The 19289-nt window shown below is 42.2% G+C and overlaps 1 protein-coding gene across 2 annotated transcripts; it reads right to left on the bottom strand.

Annotated features, from left to right (window-relative positions):
* Window positions 1–759: 759 nt before the first annotated feature.
* On the bottom strand, window positions 760–18450 carry LOC137261142 (alpha-(1,3)-fucosyltransferase C-like). 2 transcript variants are annotated; one of them, XR_010954841.1, is made up of 3 exons: window positions 17864–18450; window positions 2964–4114; window positions 760–1103 (listed from the first exon to the last, which is right to left on the bottom strand). XR_010954841.1 is itself a non-coding variant. In XM_067798840.1 (2 exons), the coding sequence occupies exons 1-2, from the start codon at window positions 17899–17901 to the stop codon at window positions 3028–3030; spliced, it is 1125 nt and encodes a 374-aa protein (XP_067654941.1). In that variant the 5' UTR covers window positions 17902–18450; the 3' UTR covers window positions 760–3027. The 2 variants fall into 2 exon arrangements, 1 of the variants encoding a protein (XP_067654941.1); XM_067798840.1 differs by having other exon boundaries at window positions 760–4114.
* Between the last annotated feature and the right edge of the window lie 839 nt (window positions 18451–19289).

The raw sequence follows: 19289 nt of genomic DNA, 5'->3' as shown, positions 1-19289 counted from the left end.
ACGGGTCCCCACAATAGGAGCGATAACTGTGTACAACGCTATAACGTTAAAATGTTACGTTTCACTTCCCCGCGTCACAAAACAAGATCGATGACCATGAAGACCTAAGAAATATTAAACCTCCTCTCAATACAGCGCCACATTAACAAATGAGCAATTACGTGAACAGGTCTGGTTCTGTCTGTGAAATATAACAATGCACGTTGTATACTCAAAGTGTAGAAGTCACATCCGTTTGCACCGGGCTGGTGTAATATTTTATTTGTATCTCATCGCGGTTGCTATTGATGGGATAAGTAGATCACTGCTGGGTTGAGCAAATGATTCAGAGGCACTCAGCTAAATTAGTGTATCGAGCTGGAGATCGCACCTGTCTTGGTCTGGATTCCGCACGTTATGGATATCAGATGAAGAGATAGTGGCTTCTCTTACATATGATCCATTGTGACATGGACGGTGAATATAGACAAGTTACATGTCATTGGTGCGCTTTAATTATCGTGGTCATATGTACAGGCTGGTATTGAAAACATTGAAGGCATTAATGTGTCAAACGAGAACGAATTGTGAAGCGCGGGTGCATTTACAAAGTACAGTACAGTTCTTTCAGACACAAGGCCACTTCCTGGTTCCTGGAGTCTGTAAAGAGTTACTGAATGAGTTATGTTTTATGCCGCTTTAGCAACATTCCAGCACTATCACCGGTTTGTATGAATTCATGCATTCAATTTTTCACTCCATTAAAAACAAACATGAGGATTCATGAATATTGTGCTCTTTATTCAGAAATATCTCTTGCATAGAATATGTGATTCTACTTCCACAAAATAACATATACGGTATCATATAGTATCAATCGTGTTGACCATGAAAGAACTGTGAAAACGAAAATGCTTCGTAGGAATATGCTTTGACACAGGGTACTTAGAAAGATACCATAGCATCAAGTATATATAGAACGTATTGCACAGGCTCAGAAGGTTGACCAGCGGTATTAAGGCAATGCTGTGTAGGTCTCCAACATCCATGGAACATCATGAAGTAGTACTAATGGGTCTAGTTTTTCACCGCAGTCAGCAATATTCCTGCTACATGGCGGCGGTCTGTAAAAAAATCGAGTGTGTCCTGAGTGGGTCAGATATGTGATCAATTGGTTGGGGACTGGACAATTGCAATGGACAAGCTGCGGAGACAAATGCTTTTTCCAAAATATCATCAAATCAAACACGAAAACAATAGAAATAAAACTGGTAATACACATGTGTACATCACTCACCTAAACATTCAAAAAATATATTGGCCATACAAAATCATGATTGACTATATGTGTGACTACAATGTTGTGGAGATTTTGGGGGGGATTTTTGGTGGGTACAGGTCCCAAGCTATCTTTAAGGTTGTAAGAAGGCTTTCCACGGTGGTGGTCGCTGGTCCTGTTTGAATCACTGTTGCCTGGTCACATTTTGACAAAGTGTCACAATTATATATAATTATATTCTGTCGAAGCTTCTTCAACATTTTGGTTTCGTGAGATGCTTTGGAGAGGTTGCTCGACAAAATAGTATTATATCAAATGTTTTTTGTTTTATGGACAGATTCAAACGCCTGGAGTGAGTTTAGTTTTACGCCGCACCCAACAATATTCCAGCTATATGGCGGCGGTCTGTAAATAATCGAGTTTAGACCAGACATTCCAGTGATCAAAAACATGAGCATCGGTCTACCCAATTGGGAACCGATGACATGTGTCAACCAAGTCAGCGAGCCTGACCACCCGATTCCGTTAGTCGCCTCTTACGACAAGCACAGTCGCCTTTTATGACAAGCATGGGCTGCTGAAGGCCTATTCTACCCCTGGAACTTCACGGGTCTCAAACGTCTGGAAGACCTGAAATAGAACCTAAACCTCAGTGCGCCACGATGCATCTGGGTTAAAGCCACAACTCGGAACAAAACACTGGCTTTGGGAAGTGCACAATAAGTAAATGCCTCGTCTTGGAATTAAGCAGCGCATGGACGTAGTGCTTGATGGGTACCTTTAATATGAACTAGCTAATATGATATGCCTAGTTCTGATTCTTTGCTAATGTATATACAGGGATGAGAATGGAAATTTTCATTTACAGCTGAAAACTAGTCGGGGGTCTGGGGGCCACCGGCCCCCAGCCAGGTCCAGGGCGGAGCCTGGTCGGGGGCCCAGGGGGGCGAAGGCCCCCTGAAGCTCCTGGGATTTTGGCATTTTACACACTAAATATGGCTTCTAAAATCAATATTAACACTGTATATATATTTAGACGTTTCAGAAAAATGACCCTGGGGATGTAAAAAAACGCGGATTTCCGCGGATCCGCGGAAATTTCTCATCCCTGTATATATCAACTATCAGTAAAACATTTAAAATTCTGCAATATGTATTTAGCACGGGAGACTCGGTACAGAGTCCACGGACAAATGAGTCATGCAGTATTTTAGGGAAACGAAAAACAGAAGTACGTCCAGTCCATATATATAATTATCTTTTCATAAAAAAAAATTTAAAGAAATTCAATAGCAGTGTTAACTTTTGACAGAATTGAAGAGGAAAAAGCATCGGCAACAACAGTTGTGAGATACAAGTAAGAAGGATTGGGATTGCCATTAAGTCTCGCTCTAGATGATTACATGACGTTTAGAGCTGAACATATAGGGCAAACTTTGACTATAATTATTCCAATCCGCATATATGAGAATAAACCACTTTCCTGTCTAGAGGCGCTTTCGTTATCAAATTGTGGATTCTGTGTGATATTAATCTCCCCGCAAAGCCACATGCAACTGATTACTTTGGACCTGTAGCGGCCCGATCCCTTTATAAAATTACCACAGGTACAATAAACAGATCCCTCCGGGTAAAATGACTATTGACGTTTGTGCTTCTGGGTTAGATATATCATAATGAATAGCTCCCAGAAGCTTCTGATCACCATTTCTCTCAAACATTTCCCAGACAGAAAATAAAACAGGTCGGTACACGTAATTGCATCTGCATCAAGCACTGACGTCTTTAGCTTCACTGCATCGCCCCCTTCCCCACCAGTCTGCAACGTTCTGGTAGACATTGGACCACTGTAATGGTTGATGAACTCGTTCGCATAACAAGCAATGGGGAAAGGGTTGTGGCTCGACAATATGATAAGAATCCTTCCACTTGAGATAGGACACATATTCGTCCACATTGTTAGCCAGATATTGAAGGTATTCCGCTAACTCTCTCACCGATGCGTAGTCATCAGTGATGATGGCCATCTTTGACAAAGGCAACAAGGCAGAATAGTTGGCCCGACCTCTTGCGACAGGCACAATGTCGGTTTTCAGTGTTTTCAATAATTTTTCGGTGACGTAGTCTTGGCATAAAGAATTTTCGAAAGATAAATAAAACTTATAATCTTGTTCAAGCATCTTCATACACTCTGCAGACCTCTCACGCTCACATTTTAACTTTCCACAATGGCCGTATATGTCTACTTGGATGTAATCTTGTAGCTTCTTCACATATTTCATCCTCTGGCTTTGGGTATTGCAGTTGCTAACAAACCATGCTACGAGTTTCTTCTTTCTCGAAGCTATGGCAACATAATCTTTAGTTTCAGTGATCCCACCAGGCACGACATCCCCGTAGCCAAATTTAATGTCCGAATCAAGGCGGTAGCTCATTGTCCAGTTGAACTTTCCCTCCCACAATGGACCACCAAAACCAGAGTTACCGGAATGAATTGGACTCTCTACTGAGAAGAAGATCCAGATTTGTCCAGGAGACTTCTCCGGCGGTGAGTTCCCGGCCTGGTGGTCTGTGAAAAACAAGATGGCGTCGCTTTCGGGAATTGTTTCTGGCTTATCCGCGTATACACATGTGCTGACTGGACATCCCTCAAAATGTTTCTCTCCCATTTGTAGCTCGTAATACCACGGGAAGGAATGAAGGTGAATCATTTTGTAGGTCCTGTTTGTCTTCAGGCCAACTTCCGGCGATGTGTGTTTAGGTTTACCTACCCGGAAGTAGCACACGGCATACACTGTTAGGCACACGCAGATACACATAACCAGGAAGTTGTAGGTGGAGGTGACGCCCATGCGCCTGAAACGTAAGGTCAAGGTTATCAGAATGAAACGTATAAGTATCTCTGTTTGATGTATATGATGTATATTAGCTATGAGAAATAAAGTTCATTACACATTAAATATAAAAAACAACATGTATTTATATACAACATTTTACAATATTCCATTGATATTACGTCGAAAGACATAGAGATTGGGCTTTTCCAGATATACCAGATGGAGAGGTGAGAATTCTAGCTGTCACTTGGTGAAATGAGATGTCCGATGACACCACTGGGGATAGTGAAAGACAACTATGCACGCAAAAGCGCTGGCGAAATAGTCGTAACTGACAGCGAAGGGAGTTTAATTTCTATCCATGCTGGCTACCCAATTCTAAATTGACGGGATATCAGAATGGGCTTACTAGTAATCCGCATGGCTGTCGATCACGTCTGATGTTGGTCTGAGTATTGAAGCGATCTTGTATACAGTATTAAGCCAGAAGCACTATAAATGCATGAGACGGACACAATGTCACTCCAGCCTATTTCTGCGTTTCGAACTTGATTTGAACTTGAACTTCTAATAAGAAGGCCATTTGGGTCTTATTTCACAAGACATGATTCATTTACCCACATGCTAAAATTAAAGTCGAAGAGTTTCCGATTAACATTCTCTCGGATCTACCGGATTGTTTGGCGATGGTATCGCAGTGCATGTAGACTTGAAACGTTACACGAAATCAATTTCCTATAAGGTTGTATTGCGCACTGAAAGCCTTGTTACACAAGGCATCTTGTCAAAGTTTAAGCACTTCGCAAGAAACAGCACCTACATCACTAAATACATCAACATCATAGCAAGGTTAGATCACAAAATATTTTACAGCAAGGTTACAGCACGAAACACAGCAAGATTAGAGCTCGATGAGCAGCAAGATTTGAGCGCGAAATGCGGGAAGGTTATAGTACAGAATACAGACAAATTAGAACACAATATGCCCGAAAATGACATTCCACAACACGAAATGCAGTAGGATTACAGCCCGAAATTCAGCAAGATTAGAAAATGAAAACGCACACATTTCGAGTACAAACTGCAACAAGATTAAAGTATGATGTTCAATGACATTACAGCACGAAGCAAAGCCACATCATAGCTGTAAAACAATATTAGAGCACGATGTATACTTCCTAGCATTGATTACAGCATCTATACAGCACGACAAGATCATGGACATAAGAAAATACTCCTGGGCGGAATGTGGAGATATTATCTTAATCAGGTAATATCACATACCCGGCCTTGTACTACATATCTTGACCATGTTGAACCAGTGCTTAATACTCGTGCAGTTGGTCCGCGTAAAGATGGACAGTACTTCAACCTTGTTTGTCTTTAGTAACCTGATACATTGTGTGGCTTGATCCATATGAAGAATTTCGGGTGGAGGTGTCCTCAGTTACTGGATAACACTATTACTGCTGCCGAAACAATCTAAAAGAAGGCACATTTCTTGCATTTGGCCTCAGACTAAAAATCACAGCATCATGACAGAGATTCTACACTATTCATTGCAGAAGTGATGACATTTTCTTTCTTTCTTCTTCATTTTTTAATATATTTAAAAAAAAAAATAGACTCACAAATAATTACCATGACTGAAGGTAAAAACAATACACACTGGTGTTTCGATAACACCCCACTGTCACACCTCAGTCGAAGAGAAATACCCATATTCTTGTATCTTCATACAAGAAGCTTCTTAATATGGTATTGACTTGAATGTAACAGCACCACTTATTCACTGACATGTTCTTAATTTGCCTAAACAAAAAGTTAGATTCTGTCTACAACAGGCAGCTTGCTTTCGGTTTCATCGCTGGAACCTTAATATGAAAGTAGCGCATGGTTGTATTCATAAAAGACATTTGCGTTCCGTCAATATCAAGGTATTTGTACACAATGGTTGTCGATACGCAATTCAGTTTCCATTCCAGTGTAGACAAGCTTCAGAGAAGATAATCCTGTTTACTCTGTACAACCATTTTAAGAGCATTTCTGTCCAATAATGTTGGAAAGCAGCACTCCGTTCCGTCTGAAAGCTGCAGCTATATAAAAAGTTTCATAAATACTTAAGAAAAATTCAAATTCAAAGCTGTTTCAAATCAAACATATTATTTCTAATTTGATAGCACCGTATCTCTGTTTCCTTCTGTACTAGTTAAAGTTTTCAACGAAATTACCTTCTCTTCTTTGACAATCAATTCCTATCATACAGTTCAATACCAGCTTGGAAAGAGCAGTTGATACCTCAGTGTATTTAAAAAAAACTCACAGTTTTCATGCCCGTAAGAGACGCGAATAAATCCGGGATAGAACTGATCTTCACCCATGCTTGGTATTAGAGGCGACTTATGGGATCGGGTGGTCGAGCTCCCTGACTTAGTTGACACATGTTATCGGTTCCCATAGATCAAGGTTTGCGTAGATCGATGCTCATGCTCTTGATCACAGGATTGTCTGGGCTAGACGTGATTATTTACAGACTGCCAGCATATGGCAGGATTCTGCTGAGTGTGGTGTAAAACTTAACTCATTCACTAACATAAGCTCGTAAGTCATATTTGTCTCTTTCAATTACGGTCACATCCACACGATTAAGACATGGATCTGTTTACTTTTCCCTGAAGTACATTCCTGTGCTGAAATCCATAGTCCGTGGAAGAGTATGACTGTTTGATTTGCTCGTCTGAGAAAGTACATGACTCAACCTTCAGAGGGTTTGATCATAGGAGCTGAATCCATGTGCTTGTATCTTTTGAACCAAGAGAAATAAAGTGCTTGCTAAGAGTTTATATCACAACATTTTCAGTTTCACTTCGGCGTAAAAGCATCTAAAGTGATATTTTGTTAAGTTGAAGATGAAAGAAACCGTCTAGCTACTGGGCAAATAAAACAATTACCCCAAAATAGCCTGAATCGATTCACGGTAATAGGAAATGGATTTTATGTCATGGACTGAATAGAGGAGTTTTTATTCCACATAAATGATTGTGACAAGGCTCTGACTGCTTGTAATGAGGTGGAAATTGGTTCAACATTGACTCTGTTAATGGCCAGGAGAGTTCCATTTTTGTGATGCATGATTGGTTTGGAAAAGTAATTGATATCACGTTTCGCGGCGTTAGTAGTGTTACCATGCAAATGTTTCTGGAGAAAATGTGATTATACACGCTCTTGCTCCCGTGAAAACATTTGCGTTTTCCCTAACATTCCGTGAATAACGACTCCTATGTTGTCGTCAAGCTTAAAGGTTACTGAAGGATACTGAAATAAAGCATTTCTCACACACTTCACGAGCGTTTCAATCGTTCAAGAAATGGAGTGAGTGAGTGAGTTTAGTTTTACGCCGCACTCAGCAATAGTCCAGCTATGGCGGCGGTCTGTAAATAATCAAGTCTGGACCAGTCAATCCAGTGACCAACAACATGAGCATCATTCTGCGCAATTGGTAATCGGTAACATGTGTCTACCAATTGAGCGAGCCTGACCACCCGATCCCGTTAGTCGCCTCTTGCGACAAGCATAGTCACCTTTTATGGCAAGCATGGGTTGATGAAGGCCTATTCTACCCTGGGACCTTCACGGGTCACCGAAAAGATTAAAGATAACTGTGAACAACGCTGGTATGCTTACACAGTACTTGAAAGCTTCACTCCACAACATGACGGTAACTGTGAACAGCCGTGTAATATTAAACAGTTACACGGCTTTTTCCTACTACATCCAATATCATCGACAAGCGTGAACCTGTAATAATAAACCGTCTACCTGTACACAATAGATAGGCTGCTCGAGTAATCAATAGGACGGTCTGGTTTAGGCTGTAAAGTAAAAAGATCACACGGCACATGTCCAATGTATCATATAAATCACATCCGTTTGAAAGCAGCTTGCGTAATTTGTCTCCGGTGGCGTTTGATATTGATGGGAAACGAGGAGCCCAGTCGTTCACAACTAAGTCGGACAGATGTCTCAGCGCGTTCAGTAAAATTGAGGTTTCCGAGCTGGAAATCGCACCTGAGCCTTGGCCTGGAACCCATAGCTTATAGAAATCTAAGGAAGATTGTGTCTTCTTACATGTGATGGAATGGGAACTGACATGGCCGGTGGATTTAAGACAGGTTACATGTCTTTGTTAGGGAGTCGTAATGTATTAAAACGCGCTTTTTGTGACTGGAAATCGCATTGAAGGGAGCAATATGTCGTGCTGGAGTGATGTGTGTAGCCGGGACGCATTTTCAATACTGCTGCAGTACAAGGCCCCGTTTCACAAAGATATCCTAGCGAAACGACTGCCGTACCTTTCGTACTCAAACGTAGACTTACGACAGTCGTAGCGCTACGAGAGCTTTGTGAAACGGACCTGTTACACGGTAGTAGTCACATGCAAACGTGACAGGGAGATAGCTTTTTTGCTACAGTCTCCTCCGTCAAGATGGTGTGTGTGCAAGCGTACGTGCGCGCGCGTGTGTATGTATTTTGTGTGTGCGTTTAGATGATAAATGCGAAGACGAAATGTATTATTTTCAGCTTTTTTAACAGCACCTTACATTATTGCTGTAGCTTGTTTCAACGTACCACAACCATAACATTTCCGCTTACGCTACGGGCTTTCTGTACTACTATGACCCCCAATTAAGTCACTGGCCTTCAAGCACATGGTTAAAGTTCTTGGTAAGAGTTCACATCGTCACTGGCCTTCACAAGTACTGTCATCGTCACTGGCCTTCACAAGTACTGTCATCGTCCCTCATAACCAATGTCACCGTCATCTGCTTTCACAAGTACTGTCATCGTCCCTCATAACCAATGTCACCGTCATCTGCCTTCACAAGTACTGTCATCGTCCCTCATAACCAATGTCACCGTCATCTGCTTTCACAAGTACTGTCATCGTCCCTCATAACCAATGTCACCGTCATCTGCTTTCACAAGTACTGTCATCGTCCCTCATAACCAATGTCACCGTCATCTGCCTTCACAAGTACTGTCATCGTCCCTCATAACCAATGTCACCGTCACTGGCCTTCACAAGTACTGTCATCGTCCCTCATAACCAATGTCACCGTCATCTGCTTTCACAAGTACTGTCATCGTCCCTCATAACCAATGTCACCGTCATCTGCTTTCACAAGCACTGTCATCGTCCCTCATAACCAATGTCACCGTCATCTGCTTTCACAAGCACTGTCATCGTCCCTCATAACCAATGTCACCGTCATCTGCTTTCACAAGTACTGTCATCGTCCCTCATAACCAATGTCACCGTCATCTGCTTTCACAAGCACTGTCATCGTCCCTCATAACCAATGTCACCGTCATCTGCTTTCACAAGCACTGTCATCGTCCCTCATAACCAATGTCACCGTCATCTGCTTTCACAAGCACTGTCATCGTCCCTCATAACCAATGTCATCGTCACCGATCTTGACAAGCACTGTCCTCCTTTGTCAGGATGATTGGCCTTGACAAGCTCCCTCACAGGTCTTCACAACTGCCTTTAATGGCCTACGCAATCACCTGCAATGGCCTTCACAATCACAATTGACCTGTGGTCAACACAATCGCCGCCACTGACCAACACAATCGCCGCCATTGGCCAACAGGATCACCGTTAAAGCACACTGAAGACAGTCTCAGACACTTGTATTCCCAATTTTCAAAGCAGTTCTCGACAGGTATTTAAACTTATGCATATTTTGGAATATCACGTTTTCCTGTGGTTTGTTTATCAGTGTCCAGCAACGAATACCAAACAGCCTAGCGGACTAGCGGGCTTAGGTGAACATGAGTGAGTATGGTTTTACGACACCCTTGGCAAATATTCCATCGATATCACGGCAGGGGGACACCAGGAATGGGCTTCACCCATGTGGGGAATCGGACTAGGGTCTTCTGCGTGACCTCTGGACGAGTTAACCATTAGGCTACCCCACCGCCCATGACATGAGCTTATATTCCACACAGGGCAAGTATTTGTAGACACCTATAAAATATTGCTGAGTGAGGTGCTGAACATCTTCCATCCTATATAGGGATCTCTGTCTCGAAGGACATATAGACAAATAGACACACGTTTCCTACCTAACATCGTGACAGATCATAATTATTCTCGAACAGTGAGTGATCAGCCGACAGATGTGAACCAAAGTATTTTGACAAACGATACAACTCGTTAAAGGACGTAGAGTGAAAGCTGTCAAAACCGGCATCTGTCCAATCCGGTATGTTGTCAACACTGACGTTACATCTCAGTCCCGTCTGTGGCTTGTACATTTATCACCATCTCTACAATCCGACACATTGCACAAACCGGATTATTTCTTCAGTCCCAATGAGTGCCGGTTTAGACAGGTTCCACTGTATATTCGCCTTTTGCTCGATCAGCTCTCTTCGACATGGCAAGTCCGTATCCCTCGATCCCCCAAAGTATGTACATGTTAAAGGTGTATCAGCACTATCGCTGCTTTTCGATATTTGATTCCATCAAGCACGTAAGACATACCACCCCAAGGCACATCATCTTCTCTGGATAACTGAACTTCACACCGTGCCCAAGGCCTTAGCTGTAGCCTTTCAGGCGGTCAGGTGCTACTGGTCAATTATTGATTCACAGACAGCTCGGCCATTACACTCCAAGAGATCGATAGAACATCCAACTAAGGATGACAAGCACCACTCAAACACTTTCGAATCAAGAAAGTATTTCTTAAGAACTATTGAAGCAAACATGCACCCCTGAAGCATTATTGAAGCAAACATCCACCACTCAAGCACCGTTGAAGCAAACATGCACCACTCAAGCACTCCTGAAGCAAACATGCACCACTCAAGCACTCCTGAAGCAAACATGCACCACTCAAGCACCGTTGAAGCAAACATGCACCACTCAAGCACTCCTGAAGCAAACATGCACCGCTCAAGCACTAGAGGAGATGCGACTGACTCCTAAAAGTTAAATCCTGAAAACCTGTATTTTTTAACGAAAACATTCATTCCATACGTTCTTATTCAGATATCACGGTAGCAAATGAATTTCATTGGAAGGGCTGGAAAAGGCTGTTTTTTTTACCAAAAAACTTCAAATATGAGTCCTCATCATGTAAGTAATCGAGCAAAGACAAGACAATCCAGTGATCAGCAGCTTGAAACACTGAAAGGAACTTGTACCCGTACCCTGGCGACATTTGGCAAGCCTGACCAGCCATTAGTCTCATCAACATCTAATCTAGCTCGTATCTTCTAGGCATGAACTTGACATGGTGACTGGGTTGGGTCTAACGCCCATTTGAACAGCATACAACTGGAATCATTGCCTGTCTGGTGGGACATGTGACCCTTGAAGATATGCAGGTTCCATACCATAATTCTGATATGATCTGGGTATGCTGCCAGTAAACCTTTAAACATCACTGATTTTTCGTGGTTTTTCTAGTGTATCCCAAAGCCGCCAACCTGCACTGCGCCTAGTCCGTTCCAGATAGGGCACCCGTCTGGTAGATAGTGCTCCCACACCCACAACAGTGGATGTTGATAAGGCCGCATAAAAAGCCCATCATCTTTCTTACAGTTATCGAGCGACCCTAAAACGATATTCTTGTTATCGCTAAACAAACATAGGTGGCCTGCCCAAAAAGCAAAATAAGCGCTACTACTAAGGTATCGTGCCAGTGTGGGAGTTACGATCACCCTGTCCTTACAATCGCGTTAGGGAACATAGGACAAGTTGCATAAAGTTATTAAGTTGTGTGACTACCTTGAGGTTGTTTGGAATAATGGAAGCTACATCGTCGTCGTGCTAAGATCGCTTAGTGGCTGAGTGAGTGAGTGAGTGAGTGAGTGAGTGAGTGAGTGAGTGTACTTTTACGCAATATTCCAGCAAAATAACGACCGGTGACACCAGAAAAGGACTGCACACATTGTGTCCATGTGGGGAATCGACGCCGGGTCTTCGACGTGACGAGCGAACGTTTTAGCCACTAGGCTACCCCACTGTCACAGATCACGTTGTCAAAGTCCAAACAATCGACTATCCTAAAGTGAACTTTGCGTACAACCACCTTCAGGTTGCATTCCACTACACTGACGTCTGAATACTGAAGATACTGAAGATTGCTTGGTGCAGGTGGGCCTTGGGATACTGAAGATTACTTGGTGCAGGTGGGCCTTGGTCCATGAGGACATCCCACCACGGGTTAGGACTGAGGGAGTAAGTTTAGTTTTACGCCGCACTCGGCAATTAACCAGCTATATGGCGACTGTCTTTAAATAAACGAGTCTTGACCAGACAATACAGTGATCAACAGCATGAGCATCGACCTGCCCAGTTGGAAACCGATGGCATGTGGCAACCAAGACAGCGAGTCAACCACCCGTGGCCTCTTACAAGCACAGGTTGCTGAAGACCTATTCTACTCCGTATCTTCACGGTTCCAACCCCGAAAAGCTGAACATGGGATATCCGAACGACAGCAGCGAGTTTTACGAGATACTACGAATGCTACCGTCCATCTTTCGATTACTTGGGATGAACTTTCGAAACAAAAGTTCTGTCAAAAATTACACAATGGGAAATGTTGTTCTGTTTGAATTGTGTAATTCGGTGATCATGCTGTTGATCACGGGATTGTCTGTTTACAGATCGCCGCCATATAGATGGAATATTGCTGAGTGTAGCGTTACACAACCAACCAAGCTTCTGTTTATTTTTTCCAGTTTAAAGAGCTCCATCAAACTATTTGACATTTATGCCGTAAAAACCAAGAAAGCTGATTTCAAACATCGTTCTTCTGAGCTTCCTGTCAGTCATTTCATTGGTCGGTCAGAGTCCGCAAAAGGTCGTTCAGACGTGACCTTCTAAAAGGATGTCTTTTTGTCTTTGATGTGGTGTAAGCAACCGCGGGGGATCTGATTTCATTGAGATTGAACCAAATGTCAGGTGAACCTACTGGAAGAGGGTCGCCCACATTGCTGACCTCCTTACCGAATGAGTGAATGCTGTTTAACGCCGCACTCATTAACATTTTCGAATGTCTGATATTCATAAAATCTGGAGGACACTAGCAACTTTTGATATGAGTGAGTGAGTTTAGTTTTACGCCACACTCGACAATATTCTAACTAGATGGTAGTGATCTGTCCAGCGGTCTAGGCAATAGGGTGATCAGCAGCATGAGCATCGATCTATACAATTGGGATACAATGACGTGCGTGAACCAAATCAGCGAACCTCACCACACGATCCCTTTATTCGCCTATTACGACAAGCATGGACTACCGCCTATCAACTCTCACCTCAAAATTACCTCCGTTCTCCCAGCAATAGATGAGTACCCGGAGAGATACATGCAAATCTGAAACGCATCACTGAGCAACTCAAGCAAATCTAAAGTACGTCTTTGATTTTCTTTGCTGGCCTCACCTGGACGGAAAGTTCGAAAAAGGAGTGAGTGAGTGAGTGAGTTTAGTTTTACGTCGCACTTAGCAATATTCAAGCTATATGGCGACGGTCTGTAAATAATCGAGTCTGGACCAGACAATCCAGTGACCAACAACATGAGCATCAATCTGCGCAATTGGGAACCGATGACATGTGTCAACCAAGTCAGCTAGTCTGACCACCCGATCCCGTTAGTCGCCTCTTACGACAAGCATAGTCGCCTTTTATGGCAAGCATGGGTTGATGAAGGCCTATTCTACCCCAGGACCTTCACGGGTTCGAAAAAGGAAGTGAACTCATACTAGAAACTAGTGTTTAACACGACGGGCCCTGGACTAAAGGTCGATCTTCGCGCAAAGCCAACCATAACGCCCATATTTCAACAAAGACATAAAACGTCAGAGGCTAGGATCGCTTTCTGGAACGGGTTATGTATGACGTGCAGGCGGTATGTCATTTTACGTAACACCTGTTTCCTAGGCGCCGCGATCCACGTTTTTGATCTCGAAATGATGCATTTTGCTATCTGCGAATTCTAGGCATTTATTTTTGTTTCATTTTCCATGGAAACGATCCTGACTCAGTATCAAAAGGTAGGACTGGGTTTTCCGGAGCACAACTCAAAAACAGTTCACTGTCATTTAACAAAACTTGGCAGATATATGAGACAGATCCCGACGTGGTACCTTTTGCTATTTACAGATTTCTGTTATTTTTAAATTTTTATTTCGACTTCCATGATTTGGACTTAAGTCTCAAAATGTTCAGATTGTTTTGTAAACACATATTCCTATATGCAGCAAATGTTGTACATGCTGTCACGTGAAATGTTACAATGATTACCGTTCTTCGTTTTTAGTCTAAAAATCTCCAGATTTTTGTATATTCATGTTCTTATGTGTAATCAATGATGTACATGCTGCTTTGAAAATTATTACAATGATTACCGTTCTTTTTCATCAAGATTGGATTTTTTTAATGGGATCGTCAACATGTATAGAAAACGTGCATTAGTCATAGTGGTTTACGCAGCCTTCTTTGACAATGAGAGGGCTTTCCATATCAATATGGCATGATGAACTCTTCTTCACACTGCCTGAGGAACACAATGTCACGATTGGCGCCTAACTGAGGAGCACAAGGTCATGATTGGCACCTAACTGAGGAACACAAGGTCATGATTGGCACCTACCACCAGTGTTACAGTTTTTCTTTCTGTTCATTAACGATGTCACAACCCTGCTAAGAAAAGCAACTGTGGCATTTCAAGTGTATGGCTTAGGTGTCCCAAGTGTGCTTTCAGATGATGCAACACTAGTCTGTACTTCACCAAGGGCTTTACAATCCTTACCTGACGTTATTCAAGACTATGCTTCAAAATGGCGCCTTACATACAATCCATGCAAAAGTACAGTCTCCATGGCTAACCTCAAACGCATTACTTATGACATGAACCTTGGACATGTCCACATTTCAAATCTGCCCCTACTGTGAAGTGTAGTGTTTATTTTCCAAGCAGCCTTTCCTGTAAAGGAAGAGTAGCTAAATATTGACAAACGGCAATCTTATCAGTTCATTTAGATCACTTGGAATGATCAGCAGCTACCCATCTGCCGTGTCAAGATTTCAGTGTTTTATGAAGTAGTAAGTGCTGGCTGCCTGGTTTAAAAATATGTAGCAAGTTCCCTTCCTGTGTAGTAGCATTTTTCCCTGTTGCGTACAGTGCATCATATAATCAGTGTGTTAAGTACCCCTGGATACTGGTACTCATCAAGTTGTGCAAAATAATACCTTTCCCTTTAGGAGCGTCGTTTTATAGCCCGTGCGCTTCAGGAAGTGATGAATGACCATTATCAAACATACGAAGCAGTAAGTTTACACTCCCGCACATGTGCACTCAGCTCACTAGTTCTCTGTCGCAAGTATATGCAAGTAGTTTGATGCGCAAGTGACCAAGAAAGGTCACGATGAGCTTTGGGGGAAACTGAAATGCCAATATCGGTACGTTTATGAATGAAAGGGCGCAAGTGGAAATCTTTCCTCTGAAAATGATGGCTAACAGACGAACGTAAGCAGTTTCACTATAAAACACCAGGTAGCACGTTGTTGCTACTGTGTGGGGTCTTTTTCCAGTAGCAAAATAGAACTTTGAATAACAAATTTGCTACCTCAAAGCGTTAATTTCTAACCCTCGATTTGGCTGCGAATGTTTTTTAATCAAGTTTGTATGGATGTGAATTGCTGTATAAAATGACTGATCAGTGCAGAAGGATGACAATATAAGGATGACAGTTTTTTCTTAATTGCTATGAGCGACGTTTCGGTGTAGGTTCTAACACCGCTCGCTCTCACGGCAATAAAGAGGTTGTTTATCCACATATTGCCATACTTCCTTACTGCCCCAACTTGCAAATGCCCCTCAATGATGCTGACTGGCTGGTCAATGTGTTCATCTGCTAGAGTGAACACAAAGATAGTTTGCATGTACTGTACAAGGACTAGACAAAGGCTCAGAATCAACCACTGCTTACATTGGGCTCTAGGCCCTTCAAGGACACACTGACAACGTTGTCATTTCTAGGACGCATGTGTGACCTAAAAACAGCAATACCGCATATTTTGTGCCTATCAAACAGCTTATGTTATGTAGTGCTTTAACGGCAAATCTTTAACAGTTGCTAATACCTATAAGCAAGCCAAATATGTTAGTTCCTAAGTCAACCATGAAATATTGCTACCCAAAGATAAATGGCTGAAAGTGGTGTTTGATTCATTTCAGTGTTATGAGGAGCAAATATGGCTCAGCAAGGTTTTCATTAACGCCGGTGTGATCCGGTATAGGAAAATCCACTGTAACCTAACACACCATGTTCTTTCTGATATCATATTTCTTTATCCACAACACAGATCAATGCTTCAATTTTGTATTCGTATTTCATCAAGTAACATTGTTTGTAAAACATGTACACTGTCATAAACATGCATATGATAACGACTGCCATGTGATGTTGCACTGTAAGTGAGTTGAGCCGCACTCAACAATATTCCAGCTATATGGCGGCGATCTGTAAATAATCGGGTCTGGACAAACCAGTGACCAACAACATGAGCATCGATCTGCGCAATTGGGAACCGAAGACATGTGTCAACCAAGTCAGCGAGCCTGACCACCCGAACCCGTTAGTCGCTTCTTTTGACATGCATAGTCACCAGTTATGGCAAGCATTGGTTGCTGATGGCCTATTCTACCCCGGGACCTTCACGGATCACCTGTGAATAGAACAGGTACTTGACTGTAATAAGCAGGGAGTGAGTGAGTGGATGTGTGAATGAGTGAGTGAGGGTCGGCACTGTGAGAAACTTCTGCAAAGCCGAAACAAATTTTTTTCGATACTGTTCCATTTTTTCATCGAGATTGGAATATTTAATGTGGATCGTCAACATGTATAGAAGTATAAAAAAGGTATATAGATTTCGACTTAGGAATCTGCTTAAAGGTTAGATCTCTACACAGTACTTAATTACGTTGGTCAAGTGATACTGTTGTCATGACGGCCACTTTGTATTTCGTCATCAGCTGTACAATTACATGAGAACTATTAGCGCGAAATCTCACATAATGTCATATTGATAAGATCCTATCCAGCAACAGAAGCAACAACAACAGAAATAAAATACATAACGATACAAATAAATGTAACACACACAAAAACAAAAATATCAATGGGCACGTGGCAGGAGACTCTTTTCTGGTAAATAACTTCTCCCATATTCTTGCACGTGCGGTCCCATGTATAGCAGATTAACAGTGAAGTATAAAAACAAAATGCCCGGTGACAGCAACTGAAGTTAAAGCAACACTACAAAAAAAAACTTGCATTTTAGACAGGTTTGAAACTGAATTAGCAGGTTTGAAACTGAGAGCAATCCAAATTAAAGCAAAATTTGAAAAAAAGTTTTTTTTCAGCCAAACTGAAAGAGTCTATGAACTTGTGTGAAATCGAAATGAAAGCATTTAATCACAAGCATTTAAAAAAAATATAAAATATGTTTATTAAGGAAGGTATATGAAATTAAACAAGTGCCCTGAACAACCTTAAACCTTAAACTTAACTTTATGAGAAGGAATGGAAAGTTACGATCATCTCTGAGCTAAGCTCGCTTTGTACAACAGCACAGGTCTCGTCTTGCAGGACACGGAATGTCCCTATTGTGCCGAACATCAACAATCGTGATAAGCCTCACCGATAAATAACTATCCCGTTACTCTGTACTTACCTCAACACAAGTCGATGCATCTTCTTCACTGGGATCATACTGGGCAGCGGTTAGAGCGAAGCACTGGCCTGCACCGGGCGTTTAGCTTTAGGAATCATATTTAAATCATCACCCCTCTCCTCATTACAATCAGGTGTACGAGAGCGCTCAAAGACTGTGTGGAAATCGATCAGTGGTGAGAATCTGTAGTTCACTATATGAACAGCTCTGTGATGCGTTGTTGACATCACAGTGTCGTCTGCAACTCTGTTGGCCGCTTCCAAACGCTCACAATATGTTATCACAATCATCCCAACTGGCCTCCCTTTGCCCATGCCCGATCGGTGAAAGAATTAATATTTCATCCTTATGTTATTGCACGTGGACTTTTTTCATGGGCCGTTCCGCTATTTGCAATCACAACACAGTGCATTCACAACAAAGCTGCAGTCACAACACACAGCTGCAGTCATATAACGGGATGTGTCATCACGAGTTGACAGAGATATAATGACTTGGATACGGCTGAACGCTCGCTCAATTTGTTCATTGAAACCTGGCGTCTCTCGGCTCACACAAGGCGGAAGCCATCTTACTTTTCACGGGACGAGGCTGAATTAGAGTTGCCTCCCTTCGACCATGGGTTTGGTGCTGTTTCAGTGATTTTATGGAAGTTCTATTCTTTCGCTGTTTTTATGTTGACTTAGGAAGGTTAGTGAGCTAGCGTGAGTTTAGTTTTACGCCGGTTTTAGGAACATTCAAGTAATATCACGTCAGGGACACTACAAATGGGTTTACCACATTGAACCTATGCGGGCATCGAACCCGGGCCTTTGTAGTGGGAGTGAACGTTTAACCCACTAAGCTACCGAACACAATCCGGTTGTGAACATCAATAGCATCGACCTACACAATTTTGGAGATGATAGTCAGCGAGTCTGTCTACCCGATCCCGTTAGTCGCCTCTTACCACTCGCTGTATGCAGTGTACAACAACTTGCATATGATTTTTTTAAACCTCATGATTTAATAGGTTTGATTGAACAGGTTCCTGTAATTTTTATTTCCATACACATTTGGCCGCCTAATGCATATAAAATATTAATGAGACAACACGTATCCGTTTTTGCTGTATTTCCCATTTTTTTAAAAAAAGATGAATTCTTTCTTAGCTGAATTTGTGCCGATTTAAACCCGTATCAGTAAAATATGTAACTGCTGGTTGGACATTAATCTTGTAAGCAAGGGTATTGATTTCCACAATTGCGTGCAAGTGCCTTTGAATTATGTGTTCAGATCATGCATTCAGCTCTCGGAGCGATTTTACACAACCAGGAGTAATTTTAATTGATTTTTGAAGCTTCTGGTATCCATCGAAGTACTCACTGGCACTGCGACACGATTCAAGCTATGCTCATGTACATATGCACACAGTCCTGAACGTTTC

The sequence above is a fragment of the Haliotis asinina genome, chromosome 14, assembly GCF_037392515.1.
Source record: "Haliotis asinina isolate JCU_RB_2024 chromosome 14, JCU_Hal_asi_v2, whole genome shotgun sequence".
Taxonomy (NCBI): domain Eukaryota; kingdom Metazoa; phylum Mollusca; class Gastropoda; order Lepetellida; family Haliotidae; genus Haliotis; species Haliotis asinina.
This window is presented reverse-complemented; position numbering and strand designations above follow the sequence as displayed.

Bases quoted from the DNA above. Each gene is read 5' to 3' on its own strand.
- LOC137261142 (XM_067798840.1), bottom strand. From the start codon at position 17,901: ATGATCCCAGTGAAGAAGATGCATCGACTTGTGTTGAG. The intron at 4,115-17,863 runs GTAAGTACAGAG...CTTACGTTTCAG, and splicing joins ATGCATCGACTTGTGTTGAG to GCGCATGGGCGTCACCTCCA.